The sequence below is a fragment of the Uranotaenia lowii genome, chromosome 2 (assembly GCF_029784155.1).
Source record: "Uranotaenia lowii strain MFRU-FL chromosome 2, ASM2978415v1, whole genome shotgun sequence".
In the NCBI taxonomy this organism is placed as follows: Eukaryota; Metazoa; Arthropoda; class Insecta; order Diptera; family Culicidae; genus Uranotaenia; species Uranotaenia lowii.
In genome coordinates, this window is record NC_073692.1 from 72,029,242 (window position 1) to 72,048,156 (window position 18,915).

Consider the following 18,915-nt stretch of genomic DNA (forward strand, 5'->3'; position numbering starts at 1 on the left):
TTTTGACAGTTGCATTTGTTTCGGTTGAGGAGTCGGCAACAAAATGGCACCCAACTACCAGAAACCCTCGACATCCCGTTTTAATCCCAGCGAGGCTACATCACTGCTGAACTTCAACAATTTAACCCGGAATCCGTTTATAAATTTCACGAGAAGCTACCACCGGAAGGGACAACGCGGAAGCGTAGCCATTCGTAAGGCCGCCCAAGACTGGGCCCAACTATCGTCTACCGAGCGGGATAAATATTACCGACAAGCTCAAGCGGCACCACTTCGAACCCAAACTCGGAACAAAACGTTCAACCGAATTATGAAAGTTCTGGATACAGCAGCCGATGACGAAGGCTCATCATCGACGACCTTAACCAAAGTCGGAAAAATGGTCGAAAGGTGGAAACTTCGGTCTTACCGATCCGTTATGTCCCAAATTCATCTCCCGCAGGTCCCGCATCGATCACTCAAACGGAAACGATGCCCCCAGATGTATTCGTAAGAAACCACTCCCCAAGTTTTAGAAGTATATTTTCTATACCAAATTGTAGATATTTTTGTATGAAATAAAATCAAATCAAAAGCAAACCCAAAACAAACACAACTCAAAGCAGACAAAACAAAAACAACTTCGATATCAATCAAAGAAGACAGAATGCTCCTTCTGTATTTTTAGATGTGTCAAAAATTTTATGTTTTGCGACACTTAGGACTTTCTAAACATAATTGTTAGAGAAAGAGTTCGCTTCGAAATTCCCTAAAGGGAGGACACGGAAACGGAAATACTCACCTGACGTGATTGGTGAGGTGCTCCTTGCGGGTGAACGTTTTTCCACAGTACGGACATCGGTAGGGCGACTCGCCGGTGTGCTGCCGCACGTGATTCGTCAGGTGCTCCTTCCGGGTAAAGCTTTTCGCACAGTAACTGCACTTGAATGGCGATTCGCCCTGAGGTTGCTGCTGCTGACGGATGTAGTTTACTGAAAGTAGTAACAGGGAAGGGAGGGAATAGGATCGTGTTTTGTGTATTGGTTATCGGTTACCCCGGGGGCCATTCGGGTGCGTGCGACTGGCAATTTTCTTGGAACTAGGAGGTTTATGTCGTTTGTTTTAGGGAAGTATTATTAAAAAAAATTCTGGAAGTTAAGTTCACAATTACTATACGAAAACTTTTGTTATTTTTCTATTAAAATGTCATTAAAAGCCTCATACAGGAGAGCATTTTTAAGGGGCATGATGCCAAAAATCCAATCCAATCCAATTTCTCGGGCACCCCACGTTCGCCAGATCATACGGTATACATTAAACGAAATACCATCTTTTTTGTATAGGCTTATCATCCATATATTTAAGTATAACACTTTTACCTTAATGCCGGTAATCAGGCAACCAGTTGAATTTTTAAATGAAATTTTATAGGATCAGCACTATTGAATACAGGATATATTGAAGAAAGTTTAATCCCAAACTAACAGAAAATCGTAACTTTTAAATGTTGATTTCTTTCGTTTTAATTGGTGGTTTTAAACACTACCGAAATAAGTGATATCGATATTTTTATCACTAAAAGGGGAGAGGGTCCTTCCAAATAAAGGAAACATGTTTACATAGCTCAAGAACTGTTCAAGCAAATTCAACCAAATTTCGGGAACGTTTCTATGAGAATATTTGCCACCCTCCCTCTTTCGAGTTGGGAAATAGGAAAGGGACACCGATGCAATTTTTAGAACAACTCGAGAACGAATCGAGCAATTCGAACAGAATTTGGCATAACATGGTATTTGGATATGAGAAATGCTTCTATAATCATTTGAGACACCTAACTTCTTCAAGTTGGGGAAATAAAAAAAACAAAGCATCAGAAAAATTTCAAATTAAATTTCAAATGTTGGACAAATATACACTAAGAAAAATACTATTATGTATGTTATAAGACTCTCTTATAAACTGGTGCCATAAGGAAAATTAATGAAATTCATAAGATTATCTTATGACTGAAATGAAGTTTCTGTATGAGCGCCTTTTTGAATGAAAAGGTTTTGTTTTGTTCTTATAAATTCATAAAAACATTTCAATTTCATATTTTTTTTAAAAAACAGGAAATGTCACAAAAGTATGGTTTATTTTTTCAGAAACTTTGGTAATTTGAGTACCGAATATTTAATTTCATCAATTTTTATTAATCTTTTTTTCAGAATCATGACCATCAGCAGCAATTTGATTCCGGTTCAATTTGTCCAAAAAAAACAAAGGTAAAAGAGTGATTTGTTCGCTATCCTCGTCTTTGGATTTGAAATTTATTCACAGAATCAGCAGGCACGTGAGTTGCTGGCGGATGTACGGGAAAATCTTGGGAAATACCGCTACCGGTTTCGGCCTCTGGGCCTTTCCCTTTTTGTCAGCCAGTAAGCTAAAGTGTGGGCAAAAATTTCGGAAATTCAAAGTGATTTCCCGAATATTTTTGACAATCACAAAAATTATAGAATTTGCTTAAGAAAACTTACCATTGAGAAGATCAATGTCACAAATACTTTAAATATATTATTTTTTTCTGAACTGCTTCAGATGATAAAGAATCTTGTGCGTTGCCAGTAGGTCTCCATTTTTGAATTCCCAGTTTTCCCTTGTAAGATTTTATGTTTTTCACGATTTCAGAATACACTGTTTTACAAGATTTATTGACCGAACAAATCGCCAATTTCTAATATTTGTACGTGAAAGTGTGTGAAAATTGAAATTTTTAGTGAATAAATTTTGTAATTCGAAAGTTATTCACAACTGCGAAAGTTGTGGTTAGTCTTGTTGGATTTCGTATCGATAATAAAGAATTTAAATGTTGGAATGTAGAAAGGTGAGAAAATAAATCCAGTATTGTTAAACGAAAATTGTCTCCTTCGTCAACACATCAAATTTTTACAATTTTGACAACTGTTTTAACGGAAACTTCTTATTTTTAAAATTTGAACTTTTTGGACGTTAACTTCGGAATTTTGAAGTTCCGCATTGCTTCATTTCAAAACCACATTATGATATCATGCGGTACTTCTTATTTGACGTTCTGGATCTCAAACTCTCTGAGAGATTGATTATTTGTTCCATAACTCTAAAAGTAACTTATAGCCCAAGGTTGCCAGATTGAACGGTTTTATCCGGGTTTGCCCGGATATTTCATATAAAATTTGGAAAAAGTCCGATCCGGCTCGGTTGCCCGGATTTCATTGGAAAAGCCCGGATTTTGCCCGGATTTATTCTCATTTTCAATCACAAATCTCACCCAAATGAAAAAAAAATGTGATATAATTTTTTTTATCTATGCGTCCTAAACGAGATTTTCTGAGCAAGTTTTATAGCAATAATCATGAAAGGTTTTTTGAAAGCCTAAAATAAGATTTAAAATGTGCTGAAAAATATAGGTGAAAAACAAATTTTTTTTTCTTGATTTTTGATTATTAATTGCTAGGTTTTTACCAAATTTGCCCGGATATTGCTAGGATTTTGGTCGACCATTTTGAAATCAAATGCCCGGATTTTTCCAGGTTTTTAGATAAAAATAGCCCGGTTTGTCCGGCCCAGATACGTGCTGAAAAAATTCTGGTCACCTTAGTATAGCCCCTGACGATGTCTTAAAATGAAAGCTGCAACATCAAAAGGGCTAGAAAATTATACATTTTGCCGAATACTTCATGATACAGCTTTTTTCAGATTTCTCATGTTGAAGTTCGCTATTCAAAATCTGGTTGAATTTGAGTGCAATTATTTGATTTCACTTGGAAGGTTATAAAGTTATAAATGGGCATTTGAAAAGGGGTTCATCAATCGCAAAAATCTCAAAAAATAAAATTTATAAAAATCGGTAGAATGAATCAAATTTGAAAATTTGAAATAATTTTGATAAATCAGTACATATATTAAGATAAATAAACAAGCATATTTTCAGCTGCTAATGTATTTTACTTCTTTACTTGGATTTGAAAAGTTGAACTCAAATTCTGAAATACCAATTTGGTATTTAAATTCTGATCTATATTATTTTCAAAATGTAATAGCTTTAAATTTAGAAAATTTAGATTAGTATTTATTGCATAAATAGCATTTTTTTATTATGAATATGGATAAGGTACACCGGGGCAAGTGCAAACTCGGGGCAAGTGCAAACGTTGAACTTTTCTCTGTTACCAAAAATGTAAAAAATATTTCTTCTTCTAGAAATTGTTGTTTAGACCCAAACAAACAATCTGACATAGATAAACTAAACTTTCTTTAAATTTTTCACTTAAAACACGGCACTGTTTGACCACACACGAATTCAAGTACGTAATAGACATGAACAGTGTGTTTTTGTTTTGTATATTTTGGCTACAAAAATGGGCATTCAAATCCGAATTTTCATTAAAAGGTGAGTGTTTGAGACCGATATTCAAACGAAAGCAGAAAATTTATGATAAATTTTCAGTACACTCGAAAGTTGTGAAAATAATTTTCGCTCTTGTTAACCCGCGCTGCGGGGCAAGTGCAAACGACACTACCGGGGTAAGTGCAAACGCACCTTTAAGCCATGTAACATCAGCCATTTCAGAAAATTCATCACCAAAATGGTTCAGCATTATATTAAAATGGTCAGAAGGGGCATTCGAAGTGTTGTATCTGAAGCGGATGTTCAAAGTTCCGTAATGCCTTAGTAGATGAAGGTCTTTTGCTTAAAACAACAGTCACCAAAAATGGAGTTCCAAAAAGTTATCAATATTGCAAGAAAACAGCAAATATATTAATAAAATTTGATAAAACGTACCGGAACATGTATTCAATTCATTTTAGGACAGATACACTGACTCATCTGTGAATTAGTTTTCAAAAAGTATTGCGTTTGCACTTGCCCCCATAAGCGGGGCAAGTGCAAATTTTGAATTTTTTTCACAAAAGCACCGTTACTTTTTACCAACATTTTTTTATTTTTCTCTTTCAACGGGAATTTGTTGAGAACTATTTTTGTGATGCAACGAACGATAATTGATAATTTTTGAACATATACATATTTTTCTAGGACATGTGAAAGTTGAACTATGGTGAAAACCGTTTGCACTTGCCCCGGTGTACCTTATATGATTTTCGAATGAAACTTGTATGATAATTTATTTCTGAAATTACCAGTTTTTTAGTTTTGGTTTTATTTCAATTCTAAATTGAGTATGATAAATCCAGATCATGAGCTTAAATTTCAAATCTCAAGCTTAGTTATATTTTCACAGTTTGAAATTTAATATTGAGATCGATTTCAAAACTTTAAATCTCAAACTTACTCCAGAATCTTGTCTCAAAATTCATCTGCCTTTTCTGTCCAACTTCTGAATGTTTGATTGAAGTTCTAACACAAAGTACTTAATTCGACCTTCTCAATTCTGAGTTCTGAATCAAATATGTATTCAAAATCTAAATTTGAAATATCATAACTGAGCCTGAAATTTTTAATCAAATTTTTCTATATCAGTCCTGGTCAAATTTTGAATAAAAGTTTATTCTTAATTAACTTCAACCTTTTCTATACGTAGGATTTATAGAGAAAAAGTTTTTTCCACTTCATAAAGTGTTTTTTTGGTTTTGGTGTCAAGTTCCCGGTTTTCCCGGTGCTATTTTCAATTTCCGGATTTTTCTTGGTTTTCCCAGTTTGCTGGCCATCCATGTGTTTATTTTATTTTCACACAGCAGTTTCTTCCGTTTTTCATAAGAACTTCTTATGATAATGGAAGAAATTCATAGGCCTCTTATGAAAAAGTAGTTTGGACTCAAAAAAGCGGTTCATAAGACGTGTCTTATGAAATTCAGAATAGGATTTCTTCGAAATGTATGACAATTAAAAGAAAATTTATCAATAATTTCATGGCAAAGCACAACAGGTCAGTTAGTCATACATGAAAGGCACTACACACTCTTCCTGCGATAGGTTTTGAATGAGAACAAACTTGTAGAAAACTTTGTCCCATAACAATCCGCCTGTGTTCGACCAGACCGAACTGAACGCCATCAGAAAAAATGAAAAAGTGCAGATTTTAAAACTCATGTAATTTTCATGCATGGCTGGAAAAAAAAACAAAAATAATCCATTGGAATATATTGCTAGGGTTATTATCTAGTTTACAATTTTCGTATATATGTAGTTTAAAAATTTTAATATTGAAATTGATTAACTCGAAAAAATGCTGATGGCATTTAGATCAGTCTTGGCAAACCCCGACCAATTGTTGGAATATACAGAGAAGAAAACCTCTGTTTTTTTTCAAATCAGAAATTGTATATCGTGTTTTCTTCATCATGACCGTATATTCTGTGGCAAATGAAATTTCAAATGCATTGTTCGGAATTTAGTTGTATTAGATATATGCATTCCATTTTGGTAAGTTTTACACGATCATTTCATAAGGTATATGTACACTGGAAGCTTTCTTAAAACAGTTTTATTTTGAACTATTTTCTTGAACGATTCTCTCGAAAAAAGACAGGTCCTCGATATTCACCAATCCTCTCTTGGATTATCAATTGACCCGAACGTAACTTCTAGACGGAGTTTCGGACCGGAATGTTCAATTTGGAGATCCTGTGGAAGATCCGAAACAACCGTACGTAGAAAAATTATCTAAAACAAATCTTTCATCTTTCCGATATCATCCAGACTACTTGTAATAAGGGATTAGGTTGGAAATGATCAACCGTTTAAGAATAAGAATCGCGTCAATTTGAATGATTTGATCGTTTCTGCGGTCGATAAATCTACTAAAATATAAGTTCAGTCCGCTTGAATATTAAAAATATTTTAGCTATTGATTCAAGTTAAATTACTGAAAATAGAATTGTGGAGGACACTAGTATATTAAAAATATCTTAGCTATAATTTCAAGTAAAATTTCTGGAAGATAGAATTGTCAAACGACACAAACCCTTCTGGATCCCCAAGTAAACCCACATAGGCACCCCGGGGAAAATCCACAACATAACCGTCTACGAAGCTGCGACACTCACATTTACCATTACTGTGGCCGACGCTGGCCGTAGTAGTATTGGTAGCGGATGATGGCACTAGGCTAGCGGACGGGCCCGTTAGCATATCGGAAGGTAACTTTCCGAAGACTTCATGGTACGACAAAAATTGACTGAGATCCTCGATGTTGACTTTGAACATTTCGACGTTGTTCGGTTTGCTGGGGTCCGGCGGTTCCGGCACGTTGATTTTGACAATCGAACCGTCCGGGCCGCGCACATCCATCACGTGGGTCGGCAGCGGCATCTTGAACTCCGGCTTCACGATCGGAATCGGCTGCTGCGGGGGCGGATGGGCGGGCTGCGGCGGTCCCTGGGGTGGAGGCGCGTGATGCGCGCTACCACTGTGGGCCGGATGAACCTGCATGTTGCCCAAATACTGTGACTTGGTGTGGTCCGAAACCGTGCCGTTCAGCTGGATTGATAGTAAATAGTAGGCAGGTTAAAGTAGGAGCTGCCGAAGGCTAGATCGTTGCTAAGGGTATTACCTGTATGTGTGCTCCTGTAGGCGGTGCAGGATGACTACTGCCTCTACCGCTCGCGGCAGGTCCGGAGAGATTCGTAAGATGCGTTGATCCTAAATTTGGTTGTAGAAATTAAGTTTATACAAGAAGGGTTAGGAATATAGGCTAATGGTAAGAAATGAATGGTCGTCTTGCGTCGCGTCGTTTGAAGGGTAAACTACGAGCAAAACTAGTGCACACCTATGGCCGATGATGGGACGATGGGCGCCGAACTGGCACTGGGAGGCGTCGGTCCAGGAACAACACTAGGATTGTGATAGATACCCGGCGCAGCCGGGCCTATCGAGTGATTTGCGTTAGCAGGATGCCGGCTCCCACCACCCTTAGACGACGAAGTCGACGAAGGCTGCTGGTGGGATGGTGGCGGTTGCTGATGTTGTTGCTGCTGATGTGCCGCCGGATGTTGCTGTTGATCCGGCTGCTGATGGTGCTCAGCTTTTGGTATTGGATACACGTTCGAATTTTGAATCAAATTGGTCAGCACCCAAAACTTATTCATCTACAAGAAGGGAGAATGAGGAGATTAGATCATGGATGCCCTGAACCCAACTGGAAGCACTTGCTGCAGAGACGGGCAGAGATTCTAAATGCAGGTGCTTGCTCTGTATTTTTTTTTTTTCTAAAGTTATACTACGAGGCTAACATGGTTAGTTCTACTATTAGTTTGGGTACGATTGTTACAGGCGAGACTTAGTTTGGTTGTGGGTGTTATTACTTCTGATGATTAGGCCCGGTCGGTGCTTGGAGAGCGGCTGACTTATGGTAACTCGATATTATTCCAACTTTGAAATTGCAAGGTCCACATTCGATACACGGAAAGCAACACGTTACTTGCTGCACTGGCAAGTGTGTGTGTGTATACTTAGCTACAAGTTATGAACGAAAACGAGAGGAATCATCAGAAATAATGTCACACTGACATGTTAGTAAGATTGCTCAAAACAGCTGTTGCGCCTTTCTGAGATTGCTTTTATAGACGAAAGCTTATGATTTCTTATCCTCGATTGGAATACTTCCAACTCAAAAAGTTTGAATTTTGAGCTCAAATTCAGTTAGTAACTTCTTAAACAGACTTAAAACAAAAGTTTTGTAGAAAATACTCAGTGATCAAATCAAAACAAATGGTAAAAAGTCGCATCAGCTGCCATGGCCAACGTGAAAATAGAAATGAAACAAACAACAGCTTACCTTTATAATTAATCAACAAAAAAGAGGATTGTATGACAGTAATCGATTTAAAAAACACAGTTTGTGTTCGTTTTTTTGTGTGAGTGTAACAGAAGGAGCTATTTTTCTATCTTCCAATTATGACTGACATCTGAAATTGTTTTAAAAAGAAGAAAGTGATAAACGATGCATTAGTTGACCGGCAAAGGAAACAAAACACAAATGAGAAAAATCTGAACTAAAAAATGTGTTCGACACGAACAACAACTACACGCTCTAAAATGAATAGATAAAAATAAAACAGAGAAAGGAGAATCTTGGTCACTTGCAGCAGCAGCAACACACAACCTGCTGCTGCTGTAGAATTGGAAATCAAAGAGGAATTTAAAGCAAAATAATCCTCTTTCCTCACTCGGCAGAGCAGTGGCTTTGGTCTGTTGAGGATCGCTTAACAATTGCGCTACCCCCAGCGGGAATGTATTCTTCTTGTTTATGCTTCAGCCTGCTAAAAAAACAGGATGGCATACATACTCTCCTCATCTCATGACCACGATTATTCTTCTGCTGCGAGGAGGTGCTGGCTGATCACATCACATCACGATTGACTACAATGTTGCTAGAGGTTTTTAACCTCTCCTGGCCCACCAAACTGGTTTAGAGTTGACCAGACAAAACTCTCACACATGAGATTTATGTACAACACCGTGGTGCTCGTGAGCAGTACGCGCTGCAGCTGTTTGTGTGCTCACCCTCGTCTGCCCGCTGCTTTTTCAAAACCTAGACGACGACCATCGATACGAGACGGAAAGTCAAAAAGCGCGAACCAGTTCTCCGCGCCAATGTTTAAAATGAAAAAATACATTCCTAACACACCAAAACGAAAGAAAAAAAACGAATCTTCCCTCTCCCGAGTAAATATAAAATGCGCGCCGCGAAGCAGCACGGGAAAAGGCGCGTTTCCCAACCGCGCGTCGTCTTTGGCGTCCACACAAACTCACATAACGAGACACGCAAACCCAAAGGAGCTGCTGCTGCCCACACACAATCGACGCGACCCACCGAGGCGTATCCCCCTGCCTGGCCGGCGATGACTGGATGGGATCAAAAACGCGGGTCCGAGAGAAGGGAAGAGCTGTTTCGAACAAAAAAAAAAAAAAAAACACCAGACGACGAGAAACGCAGAAAAGGGTACGGCGCGCGCTTTCTACAGCAGTCTGGCTGGTCTGACTCTGCCTCGCTTGTCGTGTTGGCTTCCTTGAGCTCAGGCTCAGACCTCCCACCCGTGTCGCTGACTAACTTTTATTACAATTTTATATGGTTTTGGAGTTGTGCTGGTAATGGTGGTGGCGGTGCTGCTGACTCTACCGTCCCAAATGTTTTCCAGAACCCTACCATCAGAATTTGTCTCCACGCAGCATGCTTCGTCGACTTTGACAACGAAAAAAAAACCCCAGCCACTTTTAAGAATTGCGCCCGAGCGGAGAAATGGTCTATGCTCAACATCAGACGACGGAGACACTGTCGACGGTCGAAGTAAGGTGAGCTGAGAAATTCTGCTGGTGATGCAAAACGCAATATATTTCTACTGCGCGAATGTGTGAATGAGATGGAACGAAAACAAATTAGCCAACCTGCATGAGGGAGCATGATGAGGGAGCAGCCTCGGTGCGGCTGGCTGATTGACTGGCTGCATAGCAATGCTGGTACCGATCGACTGGCTGTTTGCAACTACTAACCTAACTAGGTGTGGGAGACGAGACCGTCCACTGAAGGTGGTTTGGACTGCTATTATTCATTTGATATAATGACAGACTATTCTGACTGATAAACGAAAACAAGTAAATGCAGAAGAACCCTGCTTATCCGAGGTGATAAGAAGAAGAAGAAACTAGAATATGCAAAATCGCTCGATTACAAAAAAAAACTATTGACTATGGAATTTATTCGAAAAAAATGTAACACTCTGTTTTGTGAAAACCTTCTGAATGCACGGAAAATGATTGATGAAATTTCCAGCGAAGTTACCTGATAATGTAGTGTTTACATATGCAAATTTTTATGATATTCTGTCAAGTAGTTTTTGAGATTGCGTCCAATGGAGAAATTTTTCGACTTTGGTTCTTGGGCAACACGTGCGCCATCTATAATGCATACTATGAACCATCTTTTTTTTCAAATCAAGGCTAGTTTTGATTACTTTCGCTGTTTTCTGAAGCTTGACTTTCAAAATAACTTAAAATTTTGAATTTGGTCAAAGTTATAACAAATTGTCCTCCTTCGGCACAAAAACAACATATTTGACATTTATTTTCACTTCACCACCGTTTTTGCGTTATGCCACGATTCCAAATCCAACTTAAACATAGTATAAACTTTGTGGGACCTATTAAAGTGCTTTGCAGAGAAAACGGTCGCATTTGGAGGCAGTCTTCCTTGTATTTTTAGCCATTCATCGTGTCAATCGTTATGAAAGACTGAGTAATTCGTAATTTCCACACATCGTTAGCCTCTTTAAGTACCAGACATTAAATTTTTCAAGTATTCTTCAATTTATCTCTGGGAATTATAGGCGAGACTTGTCAACGAAAAGTTTCTGGTTGGAAATCTACCAGATAACCACTAAAGAGTTTGTTTTGCTGTCCATTACGAAATTTTTCAAAATATCTCCCCACAAGCAGTCTAAATATTTTGCGCACAATTTCATCACCGTATTTTGTTTATTTTAGCAGTGGACAGCTTTTCTACCTTGTAGAAATGAAGTCAGGCCTATTTACTAGTTTACATGGTACATTGTTTAAGAAGTCTTAGAGGACCCAATAATTAGCTAAAATTTGAATAAAAGTGAAGATAACTGATTCCATGATGTGAGAGGTTTTTTCAAGCAATAAAGGCAAATTCCTATCGCTTCAGGGAATCGATTATCTTCACCTTTATTCAAATTTTAGCTCAATATTGGGTCCTCTAGAATTTTTTAAAAAATTTACCATGTAAACTTCGGTTGAAAATTTGGTTTCCAGCTGTTTTTGATTCTCCCACTGGAACTTTTCTGGATTTTCTCGATCCTGCCCAAAAAAATTTGTCAATGAACTTCAGTATTGGGCGCTATCTCACAAACCACTAGACAGATAGTCACTATATTTTGAACACGTACACATTACATTACAAGGTAGCTTCACTGACAATTTCAACAATTTCCATCGAAACATCCAAAAGCTATTCAGAAAACAAAGTGTTGCATTATTTTCGAATACCCTCCTGTTAGCATTTTGTAGAATTTTAAATAAGCTTTCAATTTCATTTGAAATAGATAAATATCGGATATTTGTGTGAATTCGGTGGCATGGATAACGCGGAAGCTTGGGTAACCGGAGCTGACATAAGCGGTATGTACGTCGCCCATGGCTCAGAGGATTGTGTTCAAGTCTTCTGAGCTATCGGCAATCGGCATATCAAAATAGTTACACAAACCTATCTCCACGAGATATTATTAACTTATTCAGATATAGCTTTGATATCAATATTCTGAAGGTCTTATTCTAATGCACCAGACAAAATTCTGTGGTAGCGTGCGCGCCTCTAAGCCTGCAGGTCGAGGTTCGCATCTCCTGGCTGGTACCCAAACTTTTCAAGAATTGTTCAAGTTGGAAACAACACGATCAGTAAAGCATATCAAAATAATAACTCAAATATATCTTACCAACATATTTATATCCGATACAGTTATAATTAAGTACTCAAAGTTTTGATTTAAGTTTTTTCAATATGATTTATATCTTATTTTGATTATTAGACTTGAATGGGATTGAGCTCATTTTCAATTATAAGATTTTTGTTCAGATTGTCATAAAATATTATGATCATATCTTATTTTGATATACATACAACTTCTAATGAAACGCGGACATTGGAGTTAACGGTCCAAACCGAACTTCAATGAGTTTCGCTCGTCAGCTTCATGAAATTGAATCTTTACTTGGGAAACCAAAAATAAAGTGTGTGAAGGTGTGTAGAAATTCTGTAGAAATCTGTAGAAATTATGTTCGAAGCATTCATATCTGGACTTAATAACATAATAACATAAATATAACATGTTAAGTTTTGTTACACTCGATATCAAACTATGCTATCTGAATGAGATATAATCTTTTTAATCTTGTTAGAATATCGAAAATTAATATTATTAAGCTATACTTGTATAGATTTTTAGATATAAATTGAGATATTTCAACATCAAACGAGTACTGAATTATAACTGATTTTGATAGAAAATGTTGAATATCTTAATCATATCTATATCATCTTGATATAATTTTGTTTTTCGTTCCTGTTGGAGATAAGATCGAATCTCGGTCACTGCGTACAAAGTACACTTTCTATGGGTTGATGATTTTGAGAATTTGTAAGATGCTAGCCATCATATCCTGTAAAAAGTCCATCTAGTGTAAAATTAATCGAGGATTTCTTGGAGGAAACATCAAGTTTATAGAAATCCTATATGTGTTTGTGTTCGTTTTCTAACTAAAAATAAATTTCCATGTTGGTAATAATGATACACTAGGTAATTGAATGCTATTTTCGACCTACAAACGAAATTTAAAGTTTCAAATAAGTCACAGGTAGCTTCTTATGAGCGTTTGAGGAGCTTTTTCAACGATTAGCTCTTTAACTCTCTACTGCATACGAGCCCGTATATGTCCTCGAAATTTTTCCACATTCTTTAATTGAAGTACTGTAAAAAAAATTAAACAGTTTAATTGCATCAAAAATTCAATTTATGGAATCTGGATTTTTTTTTAATTGTATCTCATTCCTTACACAATTAAAACTATTGAAAAAACGATTTTGTTTTTTTTTTTTGGAATCTAATTGGTTAGTTAGAGCAGAGGTCAATAAAGTTATTTCCGTTGAAAAAAAAATGTCTCAACGGATTCATAGTTGCGCCTTTTGGTTTTAAGGGGTTCATCCTTTCGAACGGTATAAAAATTATAGTCCTCGATACATTACAGAAATGCTTAATATTATAGATTAAAGTAGTAGTACATGCGGTTTAATACCATCGTCCAATTTTGCTCTTATTTTACATATTGTCTTTCTAGGGACAGGCACTAGGGACAGGGACTTGAGAAATTAGGGCAAAAGTTTTTATAGTTTTCCAATCAATGAGGCACACACGTTAGTAAAAATAACGAAAACTGTTTACTGCATTCACGATTGGCCCTTTTTATGTTTTTAAAAATATTGAGAACGTTCTTTGATTGTGTCAAAAGAATGTTCATATAGTAAATTAATGAAGCTTCATAACAAAACGCCACACGATTTTTGTCTTCAAAATTTACCGAATAAATTTTTAATTGTTTTTCATGAAAGGCAGAAATGACAAATCAGAGAGTTAAAGGCACAATTTTCCCGAATGTTTTGGATAACGCGACCTCTTTTCTAATGTTTTCAGGGTTAATAGCGATTTACCGCTTTGAAATTAGGAGGTTTTTCCCGGTAAAAAATGACGATTTTCCCGGTTTTTATTATACTGATATTTCAATATAGAATTAAGGTAGACTGAAAAAAAACAATGTAAAGCCCTAAAAATTTTGAACAATTGTTTCCCAAAACTTGTTAACCGGAATGAAATCATGACAAATACATCGACGACGACGTAGTCTTTTTGCATCAAATTGACAAGTTTTTATAACATTGGGCAAATCCAACGAAATTGGCGTCTATTCATTGTTTTGCTCCACAATTTAAACAGTTATGCACAAACAAGTCCGTTTAACTTGATCTGGAAATTTCAATGGTTTTGGGGTTCTTTTCAGCCACGATGAGAACTCTTTTTTTTTAGAATTGAATGTAAGAATGTAATAGAATGTAATAGAAAAAAAATAGTTTGTATAGAAATATGTAGAAAATGATTGAAATCGGGTTTAACTTCTTTTTGAACAAATATAAAGATATGTTTTAGAAAAAAGAGGTTTTTTTCATACAAAAAATATTAAAATATAGAGAATCGTTAATAAGACAGGGGTGAATTTGATTCGTTTGAATATAAGATATAATTTTGTTATCAGAGTAGAGACCTTAGATTTCGACAGGTGCTTGATACAATTTTTACATAAACATATTCTCCAGCTCAGGAACCTTTAAGTAAAAGTTTAACGCAGGAAGAATGAAAAACAGAATACTGGCGATATGAGGTTTCGTTCATCAGGCCAATTTAAACGAAAAACTTGACAACAACAACAACATTGAAAACAATATTTTTTTTTACTAAAAAGTTATAAAAACGTCTTACGCTGCTAAAAAATGTAATTGCTTTTTGCATTAAATAATTTATTGAAACATGTTCATGTATATCGAATACTGAATCATTTGACCTTGAAAACTTAACTGGTTGTTGGAAATTAGATAACTTTATATATCAGAAACCAATGGACCAAATTGTACAAACTTAATATCATTGAGTTACAGAACGTTTTGTATTTAGTTGCAGATTGTACTTCCATTAATTAATTGAGTTATGCATTCTTGTACGCGCAGCACATATCTCGTGTTTGGTCTGCAATGAGTTAAAAAAAGCGATTGAAACTTCGTTTGTTTACTAATGAACGAAAATAAGACTTAGACTTAGTGTTCTTGAGGTCAGTACCAAGACTGTCGAAATCCACTTTAACATTTAGAAATTAATTTAAAAATATTTTTGAAATTCCATGAAAATTTCCAAATATAACAATTTTTCCGGCGATGTGCCGAAAATATCCGGTTTTCCCAGGTTTCCTGGTGAAAAGATGAAATAGCTAATATTTTCCGGTATTCCTGGTTCGCTAGAAACTCTGCTCACTTTACAAAAAATGTGAATTTATTTAAATGAATTTTCTTGGCCGAAAATTTCACTACTGTCCTCCGTTGAAAAGGTTATTCGTGCGATCCTACGTATATCTGCAATTTTAATACTATTAATTAAAATATGTATTTCAAAAATTGGTTACATGCCACTACAATTTTTTTGGGTATTTTAGCTAATAAACGAACCAAAATCCAACTGAAGCTTAGTTGATTACAGCAACGTATCGTTAGAATATAGTAAGATTGTACTGAACAATCGCTTATGCCACAGTTGTTGTCTCTCGAAAATTCATACACAAAAAAAAAATTAAAACAAGAACCTATTTTTTCCCGACTAAGCAGAACCAAATATCAATTTTGCATTGTCACACCTCCACCTCCCTCTTCATTGGAATTTTTGAAAAGCCCGAAGAGGAAAAACAAAAAAAAAATTAAGTATTATATGAAAAATTCAATCAATTAGTATAAAAAAATCAAACAATTTCAAAATCAAAAATGGAAAGCCGTGGAAAATAGAGATTTTAACCTCTTGCATTTGTGATTTTTTCAAAGTTTTGGTATAAAATATTTGGATTTTTAAATTTCGTTCGTATAAGTATGCAAGGTTTTTCCTCAGTTTATTGGTTTTTTGAACTGTTTTTTTTTCTATCTCCCGAACCCTCGAGATATTTCGAGTCGAAGTGACAAAAGGAGAATTTTAAATTTGTGCTGGCTTTATAGACGTTGTTACATATAAATAACTTGAGTAGATGTTGTTGCCTGAATCGATAGCAAACAGTAACCAGGATGAGCTAACGTCGAATCGAAATATGATGCCTAACCAATACCTAAATAAGGCATTTAGACCTAAATAAAAGCAATAATTGGTTTTGTATTATGAAAGAGCAGCAGAGTAAGATGAAAATGATATCAATTTTCAGTGATGAAAAATCAGTGTTGAACATTGAATCGAACTGACAACAAACTGCAAATTTGTTTGTTACCGGCAGAATTTGCGTATTTTTGACTGTTGATTTTTTAATCATTGCAAAAATAGGCACCATTTTTTGATAACTGGGTGTAACTTCAAAAACCTCCTTTCTTCTATTTAACTATTTTTAACAGTTGAGTCGCCGCGACTGTTACACTCTCCCTTACGCCTGGGGAACGAATAAACTCGGCACAATAACCGTTCGATTTCGGAAACACTAAGTGTACGGGCGTGTTGCCAAAATCAAACGGGGTATGTTTAACAGAATCTGTTATCCAGCAACAGTAAACAACAGAATGTTTTGATCTGCAGCCAGTACAATAAGCTGGTAAACAGCGAAATCTAAGGGGGCGAAGAATATATTCAGACATACGCCGACCTACGGTACTCGATTTCCTGAAGATCCCACACCTAGTTACAGAGTGTCGCGTGGTACCTTCGTTCTCTTCCTCAGTGCAACATCGAAATAAAAAAAAAAGATAACAACAACACACATTACACAGCTCATGGCGCGGGAACTTATTGGCCGGTCAATCTGTCTGTGCGCGGTGGCACACACAATCAACTAGAGAGGGCAAACGGAGAAGATACCGTCGTGTTGTGTTGGAAACGAGCATATTGAAATGAAATCGAAAACGTACAATCAACAAAACTGTAGATATGCTAAATATTCTCTAAAGTAAAGTAAGAATCAAGAAAAAAATAACATGTAGGTTCATATGTCAACAAAAAAAAGGTAAAAGTATGGAATGCTTACATCAAAAGCTCTCCTCCGGTGCCGGTTGTGTTGTTAGCGGCGCTGCTAACAATGTTCTGTATGAAAGAAGATGCCGCTGCTGCCGCGGCACTCGTGGCCGCACCCCAACCAGCACTCTTCAATCGGTGCTGCTGTTGTTGATGGTGTTGCTGCACTTGTAGTAGTGTGGCCGCCGCCACTACTTGCTGCTGTTGCTGTTGTTGTTGCTGCTGCTGTTGATGTTGTTGCTGTAGCGGCGGTTGGAGGTACTGATAGTGGTGGTGCTGACGGTGGTGCTCCCGTTCCAAATGTGGAAGAACTTGCTGCTGCTGCCGGAGAAGAGGATTGCCCGAATCCATTTGCCGGAACGGAGCCCCAATCCAGAAGACCACCCTCTAAATCAACAGACACACACACGTACACAATCACACGCACTTTTCTCGCTGTGCTGTGCTTTGCTCTTTGTTCCGGGGCACGGACAGATTTTTCTGTCGATTTCTTGCTGCCGGATTTCTTTTGCACTCACTTGTCTTCTCTACTAGCTAACATTTTCCAATTAGATCACAGATCATTAGCACTAGTTTTACTCCCACTTTCTTGCCGTTTCGTCACCTCGCGCTGCCAAAGATTCTTATTTTTATTTATAGACGGCTGAAGCAGCGGCCGCCATTGTTGTAATTATGAACACAAAAAAGAGCAAAGTGTAAAAAAGAGGAGCACAAAACTGGGGGACTTCTGGTCGAAGGCCTGCCCGACCGAGTCAAACCCAACATAAGTTACGAGAAGATGGTGGCGGAGTGAAACACGTTATGCTCCCGTGATGGGCCTACACCGCGCTACTGCGGCTGGTCGGTCTGGCTGAAGGTATGCTCTTGCTCACTCGTTTGCTCGCTCTCGTTCAATATTTTTATGCTCGGCGATGTAAACTTTCCCCTCTCTTGGACTTTCCCTCTCAGAAGGCGCGCAGGGAATATGTGCATGGATTTCGAGACACCCTCACACTCTCACACAGGAGAAGGATGTTGGGCAAGCAAAGAATTCCTTCCTCAATCGGGGGCGGGTTATCTTTCTCAAGACCAACTGATAAGCGTTTCGGTTTGTTTTGATTTTGTCTTTTCGCAAAGCAAGGTATTATTGTTGTTCGACTTTCTTATACAAGTGTAGCAGTAAATTTTCGGATTTTAAACATAATAACACGATGTCTTTTAAGAACGATTTAAAGAAACGATCGGCAACTCTGAAAGTTTGGCACATTATACAGGAGCCCATACTTTCCTATAATCCAACGCACTATTCAGGAAAAATCAACTCCCGTTTTTTTTAAGATTTGCGAAAAAATACACGTGAAAGTTTTTAAAATTTTCACTAATTTTAACTAAAATTTATTCCTATAAACTTCAAATTTTGCGTTTTTAAGTTTTGAAGTATCAAAATTCACTTGAAAAATAAATAATAACTTAAAATATTTTAATAAAAAAGATATTTTACCAAAAACTATAAATTTCAAAGTTGTAAGTTTATCATTGATCGTTACATTGTTTCACTTTTACTTTTTACATATTCATTTGGATGTGGTTCTAAACACAAATATCTTAAAACTTACTGTTTCGATTATTTTTAATTGGATTATCATAATCAGCTTTGTTATTATGAAAAAA

The 18,915-nt window shown here is 36.8% G+C and overlaps 1 protein-coding gene across 50 annotated transcripts in view; it reads right to left on the reverse strand.

Annotated features, from left to right (window-relative positions):
* The window catches only part of LOC129747198 (zinc finger protein 585A-like), a 62,351-nt gene extending 44,932 nt beyond the window's left edge, over window positions 1-17,419 (reverse strand). For 47 of the 50 annotated variants that reach the window (XM_055741255.1, XM_055741288.1, XM_055741266.1 and 44 more), the window contains exons 1-7: window positions 17,279-17,419; window positions 8,733-8,862; window positions 8,260-8,410; window positions 7,725-8,043; window positions 7,509-7,597; window positions 7,003-7,435; window positions 782-971 (exon numbers count right to left, since the gene is read on the reverse strand). In XM_055741255.1, the coding sequence (XP_055597230.1) occupies window positions 782-971; window positions 7,003-7,435; window positions 7,509-7,597; window positions 7,725-8,043 (1,031 nt within the window). In that variant the 5' untranslated portion in view covers window positions 8,260-8,410; window positions 8,733-8,862; window positions 17,279-17,419. Of the gene's footprint in view, window positions 1-781; window positions 972-7,002; window positions 7,436-7,508; window positions 7,598-7,724; window positions 8,044-8,187; window positions 8,411-8,732; window positions 8,863-17,278 lie in introns of all 50 variants that reach the window. The other 3 variants (XM_055741247.1, XM_055741248.1, XM_055741246.1) reach the window with 3 other exon arrangements.
* Window positions 17,420-18,915: the final 1,496 nt, after the last annotated feature.